The 22,585-nt window shown below is 44.1% G+C and overlaps 1 protein-coding gene across 1 annotated transcript in view; it reads right to left on the reverse strand.

Annotated features, from left to right (window-relative positions):
* The window catches only part of LOC125756130 (beta-hexosaminidase subunit alpha-like), a 174,402-nt gene extending 154,153 nt beyond the window's left edge, over nt 1-20,249 (reverse strand). Inside the window, exons 1-2 of the mRNA XM_037653974.2 lie at nt 20,140-20,249; nt 19,276-19,386 (exon numbers count right to left, since the gene is read on the reverse strand). Coding sequence (XP_037509902.2) covers nt 19,276-19,287 — 12 coding nt within the window. The 5' untranslated portion in view covers nt 19,288-19,386; nt 20,140-20,249. The remainder of the gene's footprint in view (nt 1-19,275; nt 19,387-20,139) is intronic.
* Nucleotides 20,250-22,585: the final 2,336 nt, after the last annotated feature.

Here is a 22,585-nt window from a genome sequence, read left to right on the forward strand (position 1 = left end):
GAAGAATTTTTTCTTCTTGATTTTTGATGTTTTCTTTCTTTTGTTTCCGCAGTGGCGATTTGTTGGACATGTACCATTCGGTTTGTGTTGCTCTTCAATGAAAAAATTTTGGCAGATCCCACGCCTTGTGGGAATCGGTGTTATGCGAAGCAGTCAGCGAGTAGCTGTCAGTGCTGCATGATTTGGCTTTGAGCCAAGCGTTAGGAGGTGGATCGACGTGTTTTTTGTAATCGTAGTAGTTGGGTGCACATCGTGGCCTTACCAGGCATATCGACAGCACTAGCGTTTGAAGGGCAACTTATGGTCTGATGTAACGTGAGCACTCGCTTTAGGGCACAGACGGGAGTACTATCGAAACAAAGTGCACTTTGCGGTGCGACGATGTGAATATCATACGTAACTTTCGTTAGCGTATTCTCCGCAGCCGAGCAACGCTTGTTTATAGCTTTCTGAATCATAGGACTACGAATGAAATGTTTATTAGACTTCTATGAAAGCGGCGCCAACACTGGAACTACAACTGACGTTAACTCGGCATGACGCCTGTATCATATATTTCATGTTTATTGCTTTGTTGTATATTTAGCTAGCCAGCACTGCAACCACAGTTGACGCTGCACCGACATTACGCCAGCATAGTTTTTTTTTATTAAGCAGTCTCAAGACGTGGTGTGGTTACGTGGTAGAATACCTGACTGCCACGCAGAAAGCATGGGTTCGATTCCTGTTGGGATCCTGATCTTCATTCTTTCCATTCTTCTGGTCAGCGCTGTCGATGTCAGTTTTTCTTTACGCTGTCGCATATAAATTACCAATGCCTGTTCTCGCCGTTCCTGGGAAGATATAAACTGTCGATCTCCTGTGGCGCATACCCGCTTACCGTATAGGGGTATGTGCCACATGTGTCTGGAGGAAAGGGTTTGACGACGTGCGCGGCAGGATTATCACGTTGTTCATGTCATGACAAGGCAGTCATATTCGTCAAATCCTCTTACCCTCCCATTCCAATTTTGGTCTGCACCAAGTTAAGGAGGCAATCATGAGAGCACCCAGACTTAGGCGGCTAGATAGATAGATACGTAGATAGAAACGCTCAAAGTGCCAAAGGTTCGCTAAGAAATGTTTCGCATTTAACAAGGCAACTTGGTTTACTGGGTGTGTGCTAATGGGTACAGGCATCGCTGTTCAATGATCGAAAAAATTCTTTAAACTTTAGTCACTGTTGTCGGCCCTAGACACCGCAAATCAATCACTCAGTCACCAGCAGCGTCTGAATATTGCGATATTCTACCCTGAACCAACATTTCAAAGGTTGTTGTGGCCCGCAGGTTTGAAGTGGCAAACATATTTTCCCAGGTTCTTTTTCAGTCAGGTACTCATGCACTTTCAAGTGGTCTGTGAAGGCTCTTCGCTCCGCAGCACCCACAACTTTCGTAGCTGACAATAAAGACTTGACAATTTGCTGCCAAAATAAGCTGTCTGCTCTATTGTTACTGTGAACAGGTCGCCTTGTTCGGAGTCTTGAGTTGCTGAGAACGAATTACTCAGAGAGAGAGAGAGACGAAGAGGACTGGCAAGGAGGTTAAACAAGATTTGGCTCGGTTGGCTACCCTACGCTTGGAGTGGGGGAAAGGAGGAATAATAGAAAGGGTAGAGAAGAAAGAACAAGAGTAAGAAAAAGAAGAAAGAAACAGTTAGCGGGAACACACGCAACGCGAACTCGCGCTGGTAGTTCGCAGACGCTCGTGAAGTCCGATCATCTCGATCTTCTTTTCTGATAGTGGTCTTGCATCAAGACGATGGAGACAGTGCTGGGCAATATCGAAGATACATGTATCTTAGATACTGTTTGGGTATTTTGTATCCGTATCGCGACACCTCTCGGAAAACGAGTATCTGTATTCGCGATACGTTGATCAATGTATTGTGTATCTTAAGATACAAAATACTGCTATGGCCACTCCCCCGTGCGAAACAATTATCGTTGGCTGAACTCCGCTTCTCAAGCTGGCACTGGCCTCACCAAGCCACCTGAATAAAACCAAGAGTAGCGACATAATTTTACCTTTCCGCCAGAGTCCTCTAGTGAGGGCAGATGATGAGGTGTGCGCGTGCCTATTGGTGGAACAGAGCACGTGGCAGCGCTCGCGCAGTCTCGACCCAAACAAGCGCGCGAACGTCTACACCTGCAGCGGACTGCTTTTGTTTTCTCGTTTTTTTTCGCTTTAGCTGTGTCAGTTTCATGACACTTGCTATTGCCACAGTCCTGTGCCAATGAGTGCAGCGTCTATCACGCAAGCTCTTATGCCGCTTTCGTGTCGTTATTGAAGATTCTCTTGCGTGGTGCTTCGTTACGCAACCTGAAGTATGCAAGAACGGAGTTCCTTTGCGTCTCATGGCTTTCACACACCGGCGATTTGAAGGACTTCGTGGATGTAAGTTTGGCTTACATGCGATGACATTGGCTTATATGCAAATAAGGTTCTAAGAATTATAGTTCCACCGATATCGATGCTCGATCTATTACAACAAGCCTTTACCTAACAAAAAACATATCGGTGTACGGTGTCGTTTTCTTCCTGCTATATTTCTTCAAAGAGCTTTTGAAACCATAATTAGATTGTTAGCACAAACGCCTTCTTAGATATCCTTCTTTTGCATTCCCTACGTTACCTAGGTCTCTGTTGTTTTTTGCAGTGCTGTCGCTGCAATGCACTTTTTGTAACGTGCTGCCAAAATAAGCTGTCGAGCCCTTAACAGTCATCTTCTTTCCTTCATTCATAGCAAGGGTCTCGTTCTGGCAGACTTGATGCCTTCAGGTAGTATGCGAGGGATTATTGGTCAGCTGCGAGCTCGTAAAAAGATCACGTGCTACGTGACGCCAGAAAGGCAGAAAAAGAGTGTTCCACACTCGCCGCCATGGCTGCGATTGGCGCTGACTAACACTCCAAGGTTTAAATGCACATATATACCCCTTAAAGTGGACGGGAGGATGACCGCCGCCGTAGCTCACTGGTAGAGCATCGGACGCGTTATTCGAAGGTCGCAGGTTCGGTCCCTGCCGGCGGCAAGTTATCTTTTCGTCCACTTTACTTTCTTCACATTTATATTCTAAATACTACAGATAACACCCCTATACTTTCCTTGGCGTTATTGTCTGTTAGTTCTCCTTAATATTGTGTCTAACAAAGAAAACGAGCCCTTAACAGTCATCTTCTTTCCTTCTGTCTGCTCTATTGTTACTTTAAAATGTCTGCGTTATTTTTGCTACGGTTTACACATTTATACTTCACTTGTGTTTACTGTTCTGCCAAGAAGCTTTTGAAAACAAATATATAGTTACGTGGGCCTGCCTTGAGTATACAGTAATAATAATAATCTTTGAGGTTTAACGTCCCAAATCCGCGTTATGATTCTGAGAGATGCCGTAGTGGAGGGCTCCGGAAATTTCGACCAGCTGGGGTTCTTTAACGTGCACCTAAGCCTGAAAACACAGGCCTCAAGCTGCCAGGATTCGACCCTGTGACCTTCGGGTCAGCAGTCCAGCACCATAACCACTAGACCACCGTGGTGGGTGTTGAGTATACAGTACCAAACATTCTGCTCATGACGGCCAGCGCAAACGGAACGGCGAGTAAAAGAAACGACGTTCCTTTTTCTCGTCCGTGTCCCAGTTGCGCTGGCCGTCATGAGTATTTTCCAACTCGCCCTACTCGCTAAACTCTAACATTCTGCTTACCATTTAATAAAATAGTGAAGTTGAGTTTGCATTATAGTAATAGAACTTATTAGAAGCCATTCAAAGATGATATAGATGAGGGAATCGAGAAAGACTTATACAAAATGCACCGTTTTTCTTATGAGCGATTGTTTTCAGGCAATTTTCAATACGCAATGAATTTTCTATTGTCTTACCTTAACAGGTATGTTGACGATGATTCATCCTTAATTCTCATAGCTATTAGGGGCCCCGCGTGTTTGGGGTCTTCTACTTATTCACTGTGAATGTTTGATGTAGAACCCCGTTTCTATATTACTCATATCTTTTTTTTTTCTTTTTAAGGCCTCCCTAATTTTTTTTTGCTATTGCTAATTGCCAGATAATCGGTGCTGTAAGTGGCAATAGCGCGAATAGTGGTGGTGTCCTGCGATGCTTTGTGCAGCTATACTGCCACGCGCTCTTATGTCTTCATTTTGGTGTGTGGTTTGCCCAGCCAAGGTGGTCTAGTGGTTATGGCGTTCGACTGCTGACCCGAAGGTCGCGGAACCAAATCCCGGCCGCTGCAGCCGCGTTTTCAATGGAGGCGAAAATGTTAGAGACCTGTGTACTTAGATTAAATTCACGTTGAAGAACCCCAGGTGGTCGAAATTTTCGGAGCCCACCACTACAGCGTCTCTCATAAATGTATCGTGGTTTTGGGACGTTAAATCCCATATATTATAATTCATTTTGGTATGATTGGGTTTTTGGTGTGATTGGGCTTCTGAATGTACTGGTACTCCACGATGGTGGTTTAGATGACAAACAAATTGCGACAATGTGAAAACGACGTGGCAGGAGCGTCTCTGCGCGTGCATTATGAAATAACCTGCATGTGATGTTTTGATAGCATTAATGTGGCATCGCTAGCGTCGCGTCTCCACATGCTGGTGCTCCAACATACGTGACGTCGGTGCAAGTCATCTATAGTTTAATCGGGAGCTTGCGCGAGTAACAGTGAAAACGCTGGAAGGTTTCATCCCTGATGTATGAAAGAGGACGCGGTCCGCCGATGATCAGATTACCGACGCCCGACGACTGTGATCGCCGCTATGAGCGTGTAGCGTGCGTTGCTTCTGCTTTCAGTTAGTTTTCTTGGCACAAGTTAGCCAAGTAAAGAGTTTCGTTCCTATACAATACAACTGCCGCCTTCTTAATCGTCACTGTGCCAAGTGACAATACAATACGTCTGAGACGTTTCGTGGTTGCACATGTTGTTTCGTTGAAGTACTTTTTTTTCAAAAGTTGCAGGTTCGTGAGTATGTCGATAACGAACGTTTTACATCAGCAGATACGTAGAATGTGAACAGCCATTGCAGTTTTATTGCGATAGCAATTATATGGACAGTCTCGGCTGGTTTTTGCCGCCGCCGTCATGCACTGTATATGTATAGGTATATATATATATATATATATATATATATATATATATATATATATATATATATATATATAAAAGTCCCAAAGAAAAATAATTCAGAAAAATGCTTCCAAAGCGCGGAATCGAACCAGCGTCCTCTCTCTCCGAAGCGCGTGGCGCTAGCCACTACGCCACAAAGCGCAGATCCTTCACGTACCTAACGGCGAGCATTATATACACACCCTTTACCGCTGGCAGGGCTCAGAGACGGCGGGCGCTCATAAGCGTTTCTATTCATTACCAGCGAGATGGCGCGAGGAGCGCAACGGGCGCATTCAAAAGTCGTCGGCCAGCTCGCTCGCTTCTTCTAATATTTGCGCAGGGAGAACCTTACCCTTCCGTTGTCTGCTCGCGCGGTAGTTGCTGCCGGGGGGGGGGGGGGGGCAGATGTTTTTGCAGTGTAGCAGCGCGTCCATCACGGGCCGCTTTTCTTGCTATCGAATTCATTGCTTCGCCCTTGCGACGAATCTGTGACTTTTTATATGTCACCTACGAATACAATGATGCGTCACAAAAAATGCCGCTACCAGCTTTGTTGCTGCCGTACACCTGTCCGGTGATCCGGTATTGCGTAGCGCTGATTTACGTACAAGGTAAAACTCCAGTGGCGTAGCCGAAAGGTGGCACTCCGGGCCCGTTCCCCCCATCCCCCGAAATTTTTGTCTGCAATGGGATACATAGCACAAAATGACACTCGAGCCCACTTCAGATCAAGAAGGTGCCCCCCCCCCCCGAACAAATTTCTGCCTACGACCCTGTAAAACTCCATGCCGGTATTTGCGCCATCGTGCGAAGGCTTCTTAATGAAGTTGTTGTGATTAGATGGCAAGCCGCTAGCCCGTCGGCAAGCTGTGCAGTGACTTCCATCAATTATAAAAAGACAAGCAAGAACCGCTGTCAACGATGTGTATATAGAGATTACCTGTTACGCAGCTTAAACAAGCCCCGGTAAGTTGCTTCGGAATAAACTAATGGACTTTGACCAAGAGGGACATACATTTTAAGATACTAAGAGACATTTCACTCAAATTATGCAAAATTTGTCACGGTTAAAAATTTCAAGCAGGCATTTTTGTGCATATGCGTTTGTTACTACATCATATAAATCTATAATAAATCTATAATGTATTCAAGTATCTTAAGATACAATAGGCAAGTATCGTATCGGATACATTTATTGCGGTAGTACCTTGTATCTGTATCTCAAATAATTCTTGCCCGAGTATCTTGTATCGTATCGCGATACAATTTCAAAGTGTCTTTGCCCAGCTCTAGATGGAGATTAGCTTCTAGACCACGTCGTTGTGTCTGGTAGGATGGACATGTGCTCAATCGTCTCCTGACGAGCGCATAAGTTGCGTGCCGCACTGTTAACAATTCCTAGTGATCAGGGGCGTAGCCAAGGGGGGGGGGGGATTCAACCCCCCCACGAAAGTGTTCAATTTTGCTTGCGTATACATAAACGCACACATACAAACGCACATACGAACATACCTAAAGTATGGTTGAACCCCCCCCCCCCGAAAAAAATTTCTGGCTACGCCCCTGCCAATGATCACTTAGAAGTAATCCCAGGAGTAATGACGACACAAAGCAACAAATTGTAGACAAAATAGATCAGTTTATTTACAGAAGAATAAACTTAGAATGAATGCGAACACGTGGATAAATTATTTTTCGATGATCGAAGTATGACGATCGATATCGACGTGCCGGCGCCTCTGGGTCTTGCTTTATACAAGGTGAGGGTTACAAACGTCAACATTGCGATGGCTCAGAAACCAGGAACTCCGGCTGTCGGTTGAAGTTGGAATGGGTCGAATGCAATGTGGATGGAAGAAGTGTTATTACTAAGATTGTGCTATATGACTAAAAACAACCCCGTGCCTTGCACGGAGTTACTGCAGTTAGCGCAGTCTTCAACATCCGCATTTACAGTCTATAATCCTGAAACCGCTGATGCTTCCTCAATATGTATTCGAAAAACCACTATACTTTCTGTTACCAATACTTGTGGCGTAATTTGTGTTCAGTCGGTCAGCGAGAGCTTTGGAAAATGCAAGTGCTGACACAAATTACTCGACATTTGGTTTTCTTTTCCTTTGTAAAGCGAAAACCGCCGCGAAGCTAACATGCACGAAACGTCGACAGCACGCCCATTGTTTAAACGCCTCACGTTTTCCTAATTATTCCTTGGAACATGCCAGCCTCATTGGATCTTTTTTTAGTATAGATCCAGACGGTCTAGGTAATGTATGAGATGCAAACGGAGAACAGCAACGGAAGCACTTGTGCTGACAATCAAATTATGACTAAAAGAACTCTTTGAATAATCTAGCATGAAGAACAAAGATGCAATACGCCAATATATCTTCAGTTAGGTAAACGCTTGTTCTATTTCATCTAACATCGGCACCAGTTTTGCGATAGTTGCTAGGGTCTCATTTGCGTATAAGTAAATCCCATCGTGCATAAGTCAAACTTGCATTCATGATATCGCTACTAAAGTGGAGCTGGTGGCTGTCCGGCATTCATTGGGCAGCAGCACTTGTGGCTGGAGAAACGCAAGCTTAAACGAACTTGCTTACCATCGCAGGTTGGTGCCGTTTTGCTTTTGCAACTTACTCATTAACATATAACCGCCTTTGCTGCTGCCAGTGCTTTGAGGTGTTACACTTCTTTGACTTTTCAAGTGATTCCGTACTTGTCTTAGGTTGCCAACTGTAGCTGAACTAGCAAAGAGAATTCAGTTGCTTGAGGCCTGGTCTGTATGCAAACTGGATGATGTATGAGCCGGAAATTAGCGGATTGAAGGCTGAAATCAGCAACTTGATCTCCAGTGTCGAAATGCTGAATTCGCTTGTCGAAGAAGTGTAGTGAGACAATGAGCGTTTACACACTGCCAATCGAGCTCTGCAGTCACAGAGCGATGGTTTGACAGCAAGAGTAGCTGAACTTGAACAATACTCTAGGCCAAACAACGTTGAATTGAAGAATGTTTCATGTACACAGGGTGAAGATTGCACGGCAATTTTGAAAGCTGTAGGGTCTAAAATTGACTGTACCAGACAGATGGGGACATTGACGACGTTCTTCGCGTTCCAGGGAAAGTTGGTACGGAAGCAAAGAACATCATTACGTGTTTTTGCTCACGGTCTAAGAAAAAAGATTTCAACACTAAGGTAGCGAAGGCTAGACTGAACAACAATGAACTTGGCTTTGGTGGCTGGGAAAGTCGCCCTGTCTGTGTCAACGATCACCAGGCGCTGGAAAAAAAGTTTGTTCGCAAAAGCTTTGAAGGTAAAGAGGGAACATGGCTGGATGTTTCTATGGACAGCTATATACGCAGTTGTCATATAAAAGCGATGAAATGAGTTGACAGCCGGGTGTACCGCATCGCGAAGGACACAGGACCTTTCTGTGTTTCATCCAGCGACCTAGGTGGTGTCTGGCAATTAGCTACATTGCTAACTAACTTTCAAAATGCCTCAAGGTGCATTTATTACTGCAGTGACCGCCTTCAACGCTTTTTCGAAAGCACAGGTTTATCAGCCATCCAATGTAACGCGCGCAGTCTCGAAAAACATTATGACGACATTTGTATTTATCTGGCATCCACTGAATATCCCTTTCCCTTCATTTGTATGCCTGAGACGTGGCTGTCTTCTGATGATAGCAACTTGTTTTGCCTACCACACTACCCAGCAGAGTACTGTCACCGTGAATCCAACAGTCATGGTGGAGCCGCTATATTCATATCATCTTCTATAAAATAGATGCGTCGGAACGATCTTGCCATACAAGCTGACAACAGCAAATCTGTCTGGATTGAAATTGTTAACAATCTTAGAAAAAAACCGATTACGAAAAAATCATTTTAGCCTGTATCTATCGCTCATCGTCATCATCTGTGTCCGGGCTTCGTTCTGCACTATCCGTCGTTTCACGTGCGCGCTGCACTTTACGCATGACGAAGCTGTACCAACTCGCTCAAGTTTCTATATTATTGCAATATATGAAACCCTGGACTAGATTTCACATGAAATAAAAAACATTATCATGGGACACATAAACATCAATCTTTTAGAAGAAGCGAATAATAATTAGGTGGAATATTCGAATTGTTTTACAGACTTTGGTTATGAGCGGTTGCTTACGTTGCTAACAAGATGCATCGCGGGTGGCTCAAACGCGCTCATTGACCATATTTTATCTAACTAATTATCATGCAATGAGCGTGGCGTAATACCACTTGATATTACAGATCACTATGCTATCTTTTGTAGCTTGTCGTCGGCCTCATCAGGAGCTCAGCGTTCGTTTCAAAAAGCCATATTTAACAAAGTTCAATTCATAGATTTTCATTCGACTTTCGACTGGTCGACAATAAAGTCTGAATCAAACGCAGAGCAAGCTTTTGAGGCTTTATCAACAGCAATAAGGCAATGTGTTTGTAATGCAACCACTTTTCTTAGATGTCACAAAAGGTATCCTGCACCCCATAACCCGTGACTCACAGACGGTTTACTGAAATGCACGCGTAAGGAAGAGAATGTGTATACAAAGACAAATTGTGTCCGTTTAACTTCATATTGCGGCAGCGATATCCTTGTTACAAAAAAACATACTAAACTAATAATGGACAAACGCCAAAAGAAGGTATTACGAAATTAAAATTAAGGACGCTGGAAGTATTGCAGAGCAATGGAAGCTCATCAACTCTTTTTTAACATAAAATCAAAAGAAACACAAGTAAATGAGATATCAACTATTAATGGAACCTGCCGAATTTCGACAGCCATCGCGAATGAATTTAATGACTGCTTTACAGTTAACAGTAAACCCCTTTCCGACAGCTTTTCAGCAACGCTTGAGAAGCAACCACAGTCACTTTTCCTATATCCTACCATTCCCGAAGGAATTCAAAATGTTATAAAGCAATTAAAGCCAACAAGTGCGGGTATTGACTCAATTCAACCAGTCCACTTAAAATATGTTGCCGATATCATTGCTGACCCTTTTCCACATGTAATTACCCTTTTGTTTGAAAATGGCGGATTTGCGCCTGAATTAAGAAGGGCCAACATAGTTCCTCTATTTAAACAGCTGATAGGGGCTTAATTTCTAACAATCTCCTTTTGCAGTATTGTCCATGTTCAGCAAAGGTATAGATAAGTGCTTTGAAAAAATGTTTACAAATTCTAACAAATCCATAACAAAATTTGGCATTCATTGTGCCTCGCAGTTTGGCTTTCGTGCAGGGTACTCTACCAATCTTGCGCTTCTTTCATTCGCCGATAAGATAAAGCACTACATTGACGCAGGTAACGACGCTGGAGCAGTGTTTTTGACCTGACAAAAGCGTTTCACTCAATCCTTCATAATATTTTAATTACTAAGCAAAACGCGATCGGTGTAGTAGGACCCCCGTTCTCTTTTATTGACAGTTACTTAACAGAGAACAGGCTGTTAATATTTCTAACCACCTTTCGAACTTCAAACTGATAGGGGAGTTCCTCAGGCATCAATATTAGGTCCATTACTTTTCATTGTTTACATTAATGACCTAACCTCTCAACTTTCACACTGTCTACCTTACCTGTATGCGGACGACACTATGATTCTAACAGCTTGTAACTCAATTAATAGTCTTACTTCTAAGCTAAATAGTGATCTGGAAAAAAATTACACACCATCTCCCCCTACGGGCAACCATGGTGAGATGCGAAAGCATCGCGGGGGGTGGGCATCGAGTTTCCGTTTTTCTTATGTGACTTATGAGACGGTGGTTGTCGAGGCGTTTGAATTACCGTTTGCCGACGCTGACGTTTACGTTCGGCTTCGCGAGCCTTCCTGTGCTCCGCGGCGGTGGCACTGCCGCGGCAACTAGCACCGACGTTGACGTTGTTCATGGGCCATGGCGTTTCGCACACCATTGCACAAAGAGAGAACGACGGAAGCCCAGCGAACGCGCGCTTTCGCAGCCTCGCAGCTTCGAGATTCGCTTGCCGTCGTTGCCGTTTACGTTCAGCTTCGCGAGCGTCCATAGCGCCGTTGCGAAGGAGAGTGTAACGGGAGCGAGCGCGCACCGCATTATGTACGAGCGCCCAGCTGTGGCGGAGAGAGAAAAACGGGAGAGGAGAAACGAAGCGGAGGCAGCGCTCACGCGATCTCCTCCCACCTCCTCGCGCTAACGCGAGGAGAGGGGGGGGGGGGTAGTTGGCGCATGCGCAGTATGGGTGCGGACGCCGCAGAACGGACACTGCCCCGAGCATAAGATGCTTTCGCATCTAATATAATTCGTTCGTGTCATCAAAATTCATTGAAAATCCACGTCAGTAAAACAGTTTTTATTCCATTTCACCTCACTCAAAAGAAAACCGTTGAATTTCCGCCTATAATTCGCGATTATTACCTCATCAAGGCTTCCAACCACTGCCACTTTTTGGAAGTAATCCTTGATTCAAACTTCAAGTACATTTCTCATATCTCACACCAGAAGCAAAAAACTGCCTATGGCATTAGGATTCTGATCAAAGCGCATCCATACTTCAGTCTGAATGCCTTGCTTTCTCTGTATTATGCCTTCATTCACAGTCGATTCACCTACTGCACTGCCTCCTGGGATAACACCATAGGTCGGCAAACTCACTGATGAGTCGACTCCCTCAGACTCAGATCGAGCCGTGAGCATGAGTATCAGTGAGTCCGGGTGAGTAATATTTCGGTGAGCTTGAGTTCGAGTGAGTCCAGTTGAGTAAAATCTTAGTAAGTCTGAGTCCGAGTGAGTCCGGTTGAGGAAAATTTTGGTGAGTCTGAGACCGAATGTGCCCTAAGGGCAAAATATATTTCTTGAGTGAGTCTGAGTGAGCTCCACACTTTTTTGCCAACCGATGGTTCTATGTCCACAACTTCGGCATTACTATCAGCCTTATGTCAGCTCACGTTTACACTCCTGTCGACTCACACATACTTCAAAGCGCTAGCGTTCATACGCCAGCTCTATATTTAATAATAAGGGCGTGAGTTACGGAGAGGGGGGGGGGCAGATTGACCTCCCCCCCCTCCCGCAAACTCTTTCACGGGGAGTTCTTGATAAAAATATCTCGTGTGAGACACCTCGTTGAATAAAAAATATTCTTACTGGATTGGAACCACTGATAGCTCATAATTGAAGGTACGAGATCAAATGGCGCCAGGCAGAGCACCAATTATGCAAGAGTTTGGTGTTATAGAGCATTGACACCAGGGTCGCAAAAGCCAATTATACACTAACGGGTTCATGAGTCGACTCACTCAGGCTAACTCAGACTCAGATAGAGCCTTCACTCTGAGTCTGAGTGGGTCCGAGTGAGTAATATTTCGGTGAGTTTGAGTCCGAGTGAGTCCGGTTGAGAAACATTTCAGTGATTCTGAGTCCGAGTGAGTCCGGTTGATCAAAATTTTGGTGAGTCTGAGTTCGAGTGAGCCCTAAGGACAAACTATATTTCATGAGTGAGTCTGAGTGAGCTCCGCATTTTTTGCCGACCCATAGGGTAACACATATAGCACTCATCTTGCTCCTTTACAATGCGTTCAAGATCAGGCCATGCGAATTATAACCCTTCAGCCACCACGATGTAGTGCCTCTGCTCTTCTACAGGAGCGTCGCATTTTAACCATTCATAAACTTTTTAATTTCAACATGCCAACCCTTACTTATAATTCCCTTTACTCATACATTCTCTTAGTAATATTTAACTGAGAAGAACTCTGTAATCAAAATAAAACTCTATTTGCATTGGCTAGCAACTTCTAATTACCAAACATTAATACTAATTATGGTCGATTCAATTATCTTTTCACAGCGATGTCCTTCTGGCACATTATTCCAAATGATGTAAAGCTGTCTCGCAGTGTAAGCAGTTACAAATAGCATTTATTTCCGTACCTACTTTACTTGTAACTAATTCGTTTTAATCTCTACTGTGCTACCTGTTCTATTTTGTTGTCACCCGTGTTTGTTCAATCTTTTATATCAGTTCACTTGTTTGCATGCGTCTCAACCTATTGCAATTTCGGTAGTTTGTCAAACATCAATCTACCAATTTTTTTTCTTTTAATAATTAGCGCATGAGATTATTCAGTCTATCAGTGTTCCATTTATGAGTTCTACTATTTTTCTACGTTAGGTGTTTGTATTTGGACTTGCTTGCTGCATTTTTCATTTGTATCAACCTGATTCATTTTGTTTAAGTTCTGACAGTATGTGTAGTTCTCTATACTTCGATGTAATGTTTTAGTTCGTTTGTTGTAAAGTGTTATTACCAAGTGGTATCGCGCGACGTGACTGTGTGGCGAACACAAATAACAGGAGTAAACATGAAAATCATGACACGCATGTCATGCACAGTATGACTTACGTGCCACACTCATGGCGCGCTGGCGGCCGTTTCGCTAGCTTGACATACATCAAAATTGGTATCGCGTGACGTGACTGTGTGACGAACACAAATAACAGGAGCTAACATCAAAATCATGACACGTATATCATGCACAGCATTACTTACTGCCACGCTCATGGCACGCTGGCGGCCGTTTCGCTAGCTTGATATACACCAAAATTGGTACCGCGTGACGTGACTGTGTGACGAACACAAATAACAAGAGTTAACATGAAAATCATGACACGCATGTCATGCACAGCATTACTTAAGTGCCATACTCATGAAGCGCTGGCGGCCGTTTCGCTAGCTTGATATACACCAAAATTGGTATCGCGCGACGTGACTGTGTGACGAACACAAATAACAGGAGTTAACATGAAAATCATGACACGCATGTCATGCACAGCATTACTTAAGTGCCATACTCATGAAGCGCTGGCGGCCGTTTCGCTAGCTTCATATACACCAAAATTGGTATCGCGCGACGTGGACTGTGTGACGAACACAAATAACAAGAGTTAACATGAAAATCATGACACGCATGTCATGCACAGCATTACTTAAGTGCCATACTCATGAAGCGCTGGCGGCCGTTTCGCTAGCTTGATATACACCAAAATTGGTATCGCGCGACGTGACTGTGTGACGAACACAAATAACAGGAGTTAACATGAAAATCATGACACGCATGTCATGTACAGCATGACTTACTGCCACGCTCATGGCACGCTGGCGGCCGTTTCGCTAGCTTGATATACACCAAAATTAGTATCGCGTGACGTGACTGTGTGACGAACACAAATAACAGGTGGTAAGAAGAAAATCATGACACGCATGTCATGTACAGCATGACTTACTGCCACGCTCACGGTGCGCTGGCGGCCGTTTCGCTAGTTTGATATACACCAAAATTGGTATCGCGTGACGTGACTGTGCGACGAACACAAATAGCAGGAGTTAACATGAAGATCATGAAACGCATATCATGTACAGCATTACTTAAGTGCCACACTCATGAAGCGCTGGCGGCCGTTTCGCTAGCTTGATATACACCAAAATTGGTACCGCGTGACGTGACTGTGTGACGAACACAAATAACAAGAGTTAACATGAAATCATGACACGCATGTCATGCACAGCATTACTTAAGTGCCATACTCATGAAGCGCTGGCGGCCGTTTCGCTAGCTTGATATACACCAAAATTGGTATCGCGCGACGTGACTGTGTGACGAACACAAATAACAGGAGTTAACATGAAAATCATGACACGCATGTCATGCACAGCATTACTTAAGTGCCATACTCATGAAGCGCTGGCGGCCGTTTCGCTAGCTTCATATACACCAAAATTGGTATCGCGCGACGTGACTGTGTGACGAACACAAATAACAAGAGTTAACATGAAAATCATGACACGCATGTCATGCACAGCATTACTTAAGTGCCATACTCATGAAGCGCTGGCGGCCGTTTCGCTAGCTTGATATACACCAAAATTGGTATCGCGCGACGTGACTGTGTGACGAACACAAATAACAGGAGTTAACATGAAAATCATGACACGCATGTCATGTACAGCATGACTTACTGCCACGCTCATGGCACGCTGGCGGCCGTTTCGCTAGCTTGATATACACCAAAATTAGTATCGCGTGACGTGACTGTGTGACGAACACAAATAACAGGTGGTAAGAAGAAAATCATGACACGCATGTCATGTACAGCATGACTTACTGCCACGCTCACGGTGCGCTGGCGGCCGTTTCGCTAGTTTGATATACACCAAAATTGGTATCGCGTGACGTGACTGTGCGACGAACACAAATAGCAGGAGTTAACATGAAGATCATGAAACGCATATCATGTACAGCATTACTTAAGTGCCACACTCATGAAGCGCTGGCGGCCGTTTCGCTAGCTTGATATACACCAAAATTGGAACCGCGTGAAGTGACTGTGTGACGAACACAAATAACAGGAGTTAACATGAAAATCATGACACGCATGTCATGCACAGCATTACTTAAGTGCCACACTCATGAAGCGCTGGCGGCCGTTTCGCTAGCTTGATATACACCAAAACTGGTATCGCGCGACGTGACTGTGTGACGAACACAAATAACAGGAGTTAACATGAAAATCATGACACGCATGTCATGTACAGCATGACTTACCCGTGTCACCCGTGTTTGTTCAATCTTATATTATATCAGTTCACTTGTTTGCAGGCGTCTCAACCTCATGCAATTTCGGTAGTTTGTCAAACATCAATCTACCATTTTTTTAAATAATTAGCGCATGAGATAATTCAGTCTATCAGTGTTCCATTTATGAGTTCTACTATTTTTCTACGTTAGGTGTTTGTATTTGGACTTGCTTGCTGCATTTTTCATTTGTATCAACCTGATTCATTTTGTTTAAGTTGTGACAGTATGTATAGTTCTCTATACTTCGATGTAATGTTTTAGTTCGTTTGTTGTAAAGTGTTATTACTTCTTCGAAACTTACTATATTCCTGTTAACAAGTTGCTTTTAGTTGATTTGTTTTCTCTTTAATTAGTACAGGAGGCCTTTTTGCAACCTACAGCATTGGGACCTCCTTCTGTATAATGTGTCGTAATGTAACATTGTCATGATTGAATGAGTAAATTTCCTCTTCTTTTCAAATCGCTGATCTGCTATACCTGCGAGACGCAAAGCAACCTCGTTCTTGCATTCTTCGGACTTCGTAACGAACCACCACGCAAGAGAACCTTCAATAACGACACTAAAGCGGCATCAGAATTTGCGCGAAAGACGCCGCATGCATTGGAGTGCAGTCGCTTCGAGCAAGTATCATGGCACCTACACAACACAAAAAAATCGGCAGATCCCACGCATTGTGGGAATCGATGTAATGCGAAGCAGCCAGCAAAGAGCTGCATACATCGCCTTGTTTGTCTTTGAGCCAAATGAAATCATTCATGCCATGGCATCTAGTCCACCATATATCGCATATGCACGCATGCATGCACAATCTAGTGTACACCATCCAATGAAACGCATATTCTGGTATATAGATGCATGACCTGTCGCTTATGTTCATCACGCACTCGTGTCATGCCATACCAATTTCGGTATATATCACGTTAACAAAACGGCCGGAAGCGCACCATGACAGTGGCATGTAAATCATACCGTGACATGCATAACATGATTCGCATGTTAAGACCTCTCATTTATGTTCGTCATACAGTCACATCGCGCAATACCAATTTTGACGTATATCAAAGGAGCGAAATGGCCGCGAGTGCACCATGAGTAGAGCATGTAAATCATGCCATACATGACATGCATATTATGGTTTTTCATGTTACCACTTGTCGCTAATGTTCATCATATAGTCACATCGCGCAATACCAGTTTTGGTGTATATCAAGCTATCGAAACGGCCGCGAATGCACCATGAGCGTGGCATGTAAGTCATGACATACATGGCATGCATGTCATAGTTTTCATGTTACCACCTGATATTCATGTTCTTCATACAGTCACATCGCGCAATACCAATTTTGGTGCATATCAATCCAGCGAAACGGCCAGGAATGCACCATGAGCGCGGCATGTAAAGCATGACATATATAACCTGCATGTCATGATTTCCATGTTACCACCTCTCATTTACGTTCGTCATGCAGTCGCGTCGCGCAATACTAATTTTGGTGTATGTCAAGCAAGCGAAACGGCACAAGTGCGTCATGAGCATGACATGTAAATCATGTCGTGCATGTCATGATTTTCATGTTACCACGTTTCATTTACCTTCGTCATACAGTCGCTTCGCGCAATACCAATTTTGGTTACATCAAGCTAGCGAAGCGGCCGCGAATGCATCATGAGCGTGGCAATTAAATCATGACATACATGACATGCATGTCATGGTTTTCATCTTACCAACTGTTATTCATGTTCTTCATACAGTCACATCGCGCAATACCAATTTTGGCGTATATCAATCTAATGAAACAGCCGCTAGCGCATCATGAGCGTGGCATGTAAATCAGGTCGTACATGACTTGCATGTCATGATTATCATGTTACCACGTCTCACTTACGTTCGTCATACAGTCGTGTCGCGTAACACCAATTTTGGTGTATATCACGCAAGCGAAACGGACGCGAATGCATCACGAGCGTGGCATGTAAATCATGACATACATGTCATGAATGTCATGGTTTTCATGCTACCACCTGTTATTCATATTCTTCATAAAGACGCATCGCAAAATACCAATTTTGGTGTATATCAATCTAGCGAAACGGCCGCGAGTGCGCCATGAGCGTGGCATGTAAGTTATGTAATACATGACATGCAAATCATGATTTTCATGTTACCACGTGTCAGTTATGTTCGTCATACAGAAATGTCTCGTCATACCAGTTTTCGTATGTATCCCTTCATTTAAACGGCCGCGAGCGCCCCGAGACCATGTCATGTAAATCATGCTGCACATGACATGCGCGTCATGATTTGCATCTTAGGACCTGTCATTATGTTCGTCATGAACTGTTGTCACGCCGTACCAATTTTGGTATATATCAAATTAACGGAACGGCCGCAAGAGCCCAAAAGCCGTGGAATGTAAATCATGCTGTTCATGACATGCGTGTCATGATTTTCATGATATGACCTGTCATTTATGTTCGTGATAAGGCCATGTTATGACACACCAATTTTGGTATACATCCGATTAACGGAACGGCCAGGGAGCCCAAAGGCCGTGGAATGTAAATCATGCTGTTCATGACATGCGTGTCATGATTTTCATGATATGAACTGTCATTTATGTTCGTAATAAGGCCATGTTATGACACACCAATTTTGGTATACATCCGATTAACGAAACGGCCAGGAGAGCACAAAGTCGTAGGCGGCTAGATAGATAGATAGATAGATAGATAGATAGATAGATAGATAGATAGATAGATAGATAGATAGATAGATAGATAGATAGATAGATAGATAGATAGATAGATAGATAGATAGATAGATAGATAGATAGATAGATAAGCTCAAAGTCGCAGAAGTTCGCTAAGAAATGCTTCGCATTTAAAAGAAAGAAAATGCCGAGAAACCGAAAGGTCGGATGCGCGCAGACGTTCGGGCGTTTGTTTTTGTCCAGATGGTGGATTCTAGCGGAAATATAAAAGAATCTCGCTGTGTTCAGGTGCCTTAGTTGGGCAGCAGTATCAGCTCGAGAAGCGGAGTTCAGCCAACGTTTATTGCTTCGCACGGAAGCGTTGCGATCGGAGTATCTTCTATCTTACGATGCACGATACATTCTTTCGCTTATCGGAAATGCAGATACCGATACTCGTCTTGCAAGACCTAAAGCGATACAGATACAAGATAACAAAATTTTACCTAAGAAAATATCTGAGATACAAGTATCTTCGATACTACCCAGCACTGGACCAAGGGAACCATTTTTCCCAGTCACATGCGTAACTTGCGCTGCAGTTTTCCTGTTTCATTACAGCAATGGGCATCTTTGAGTCTTTGCAAACTGCGACAAGGAAGCGCCAGTTTCATTTCTTGCTGCGGTTTCAGGTACAGTTGCTACAGAGCGCAAATACAAAAAGGCGTAAATGGTGGCCACTTCTAACAGTACAATGGAGCCCACTCACCAATGTGTCCATTATGGACTCCAGCGGGAGGAAGTGCCGGCCCGTGTCGATCAGCAGACCCCGGTGCGGAAATCTCGGCTTGTCGTAGATCACGGTCTCGTTGACAACCCACTGCAATGGAAAGTCAACACTTGTCCCAAAGGGAAATAATGCACAACACATGAGTTACCAGCTACACTTCGGGAGGGCAGGTGCCTGAGGATTCATTGCGTGCTCGTGAATTTCGCTTTTAAGGGGCCCAAGATCCTCACCTGAAATTAATATGGCTCTGTGTAACAGAACGCATCCTCAGACAGAAAGCTTCAAGCTTTTTCAGCCTACTTCTCTGTCATGCTGCTGCAAATTAGTTTTAAAATTTACAATGTTGTTTTTGTTGCTTATCTAATTTTCTATTTGTTTCACGCCTAATTTGTGACATCGACTCATATTTACAATGACGTTATCGTTAAAATTCAAGTACTAGGCACTGCTTGTGCTGTACGCACACTAAGTTTTCTCTTTTAGATATTTTCATGTCACGCTCATCTCACGACATTTAAGTTTTACAGCTAGGCTTCGCCCCAGAACCCTGTTTCTCATAAAGCACGCCACACATTATGTTGATAGTAGCCAACTTCCGTTTGTCTATATAAGCTTCCAAGTTGTTGTCGCATCGGGCGAGGTCCAAATGACCGTACCAGCACAGCCCCGGTGTCCGTCATGTAGAGGAACTATCGGCAAGTGACCAGTATGATAAGTCCTGTAGCATTAACACTTTAATGAAATTAAAAGGCGGGGGAAGTTTGTTGGCCGCTTCTGCGCGGAAGCTCATACATATACATCTACCGCACTTAATGAACCATACCAGCTGAAATCCAAACCTACCGACAGTCCATCCGGCGAGTAGACAAGTTGACTAAAGGTTTCTAGTCCCCTGAGCACTCCCCAAACACTACGAGCGGAGATGAAAGATTCTTCACTTGAGGATATGGAAAGAAAATCTGAAATTAAAAAAAAGGCTCTTTGTATTCTATAATGCACACAACATTAGTGTTTAACCGAACCCCATTCCCTGGATTTTTATACAATGTATTCATCCACGGCGATAGTGATCCTAATCAAACTGTAAACTTAATTTACATAATGCACGAAGTATTTACCCACTCTGGGGTAATGCCACATCATACACAGTATTCACAGAGAAGAACAGAGAAGGACTGTAGTGAAAGTGGTGAAGTTGAAGAAAACATGCCGCCATAATCATATGCACAGAACACGAAAACACGTACATTCAGGCGTTGCGAGTTCAACAAGGCTAGTGACAATCATATGAAATAAGCTGACAGTTCGAAGAAGGGCACACAGGGTAAGTGCCACGTATTTAACCAAAGCGCACAAATAATATATGAAAAGGAAATGGAAGTAGACGGCTCTTGGGAGTGCGGATAAGAATACGAAACGGGCAAGATGGCGCCCGAATACTTTTTTGTAATGAACAATGTAAATGATTGCGACAGCAGCAATAATGAAGGCTTTCTATGAGCACTTCAGCTGTTGCTAGTGCATGTCGGTGGACTACTGTACCGCTACTGCAGGCGGTGACAGCGGGATGAAAGCGGATAATCATAGAACGCCGATCGCTTCAAACGAGAGTGGTAAACAACAATGATGCAATAAAATCTAGAAGTGATTGAGGACCTGACTGACAAGGAAAGTAGGTGTATATATTCATGAAGTGAACTGCCAGGTGGACGCTTCTTGCCGGCGGAGGCGAAATTTCTTATCTCTAGCTGAGTGCTGTTGCACTTTTCCAGTATTACGTTGAAATATTCCACTCTGTTTTTATTCCGCATCTGCCACGAACCCTTCATCATTCGTCGTAATCTACGGGGCCATGGCTGCAGTACTTCTGTGTTACGCGATGCAACGAAAGCCGCGACACCGCCCCGTAGCACAATGACTGTTTGTGCAGGATTATGTAAGGGAAAATATCTTTTCTCATGGAGCACCTTGTTCGCTAATAGTTGTTCGCCATTTTTTCAGATATTTCAGGTTTCAGTTCCGGTACCAACGCACAAGGAATGCTTTGTACGCAGCTTCGACCCCCGGACAAGTAGGAATTTTCTTATGGCCTAATGAAGATAAGTAAATCTCTTCCTACGGAGCTGTACAGCCATCAGGCCGGATCACTATACAATATAAACATCGAATTCTTGCTATTCGGAACAAGTATGATATTTTCGCAGCGACGGTATCCAAGCACCACAAAAGAGTGACGCTATGTTGTTCCCTTTCCAGTTGCACTCAACAGCAGATATTGATAGGAGTTTTTATTTAAGACCTCGTTCCAAGTCCGCATTTCGGTATTCATTACTGTACCCAATATTTGCATAATTTCCCCTTCGGGTCTCTAAACGCTTTTTTCTTCAAGGGTGCTGGGTGCAGTGGTTTAGGAAAGAACAACGGAACCTTCCTTCATCGCCTTCATTGCGAGGAGGCCACCGCAATTCATTGCTCTGCAGACTGCATTATATCTCTGAAAGTTTCTTTACTCAGGGGCCTTGGGTGGAGGCTTCCGTGGCGCTTGCTCGATTTAAGATTGCGTTGAGGCTGCCGTTCCTTCACGCGTACTTATGCGACTCCTGATCCCGAACAAGCATTTCACCTCATTACTTCTCAGCGTGATGTTCCTTTGAGCATATGCGTTGCCCCCAACCTGCGGAGAAACGCGAGCACGGTTCCAGCCGTGAACTGGTGATACGAAGTAAAAAAATAAAGAATGGCGTCGCGAGGGGACAACAGCGCAGTTGATTTTATGGAATTTTTAACCAGGCCTGTGTGTTCGTTTTCGGAGGAGCGTGCCGATATTCACCAGTTGTGCGCTCGCTTCGCGATCTGGTTGACCCCATGCGGCTGTACAATCAAGATCGCGCCTTCAGGTTCCCCTTCACCAAGGAGTCCGTGCTCGCTATTCCGTCGGATTTACAACTAAAACAGCAAGGCCGTAATGGGAGCCTTCCTACGGTCACTCAATTAAAGAATCTGCAGCCGATCCTATCCTTGACCTAAGTATCAGGTAGTAGCCCTCGCACATCCCCGTTTGTGTGCCCTGGTGCATTTCTCGGGTCAACTTCGGTGCCAAGCGGATCTCAGCACGCGGTTGAGATCTGCTCCGCCAGGGGCCGCAACGATTCCAGCTGCTCACAATCTGTAACACGCGCCGTTACAAACAAAACAAGGCTTACTCGAGCACTCTGGTATTACCCGCGCAACACGAGTCAGGGTTTCAAACGTCGATTTCATTCCTACTTCTCACTTACAGCCGCCATCA

Source organism: Rhipicephalus sanguineus, chromosome 3 (assembly GCF_013339695.2).
Source record: "Rhipicephalus sanguineus isolate Rsan-2018 chromosome 3, BIME_Rsan_1.4, whole genome shotgun sequence".
NCBI classification, from domain to species: Eukaryota; Metazoa; Arthropoda; class Arachnida; order Ixodida; family Ixodidae; genus Rhipicephalus; species Rhipicephalus sanguineus.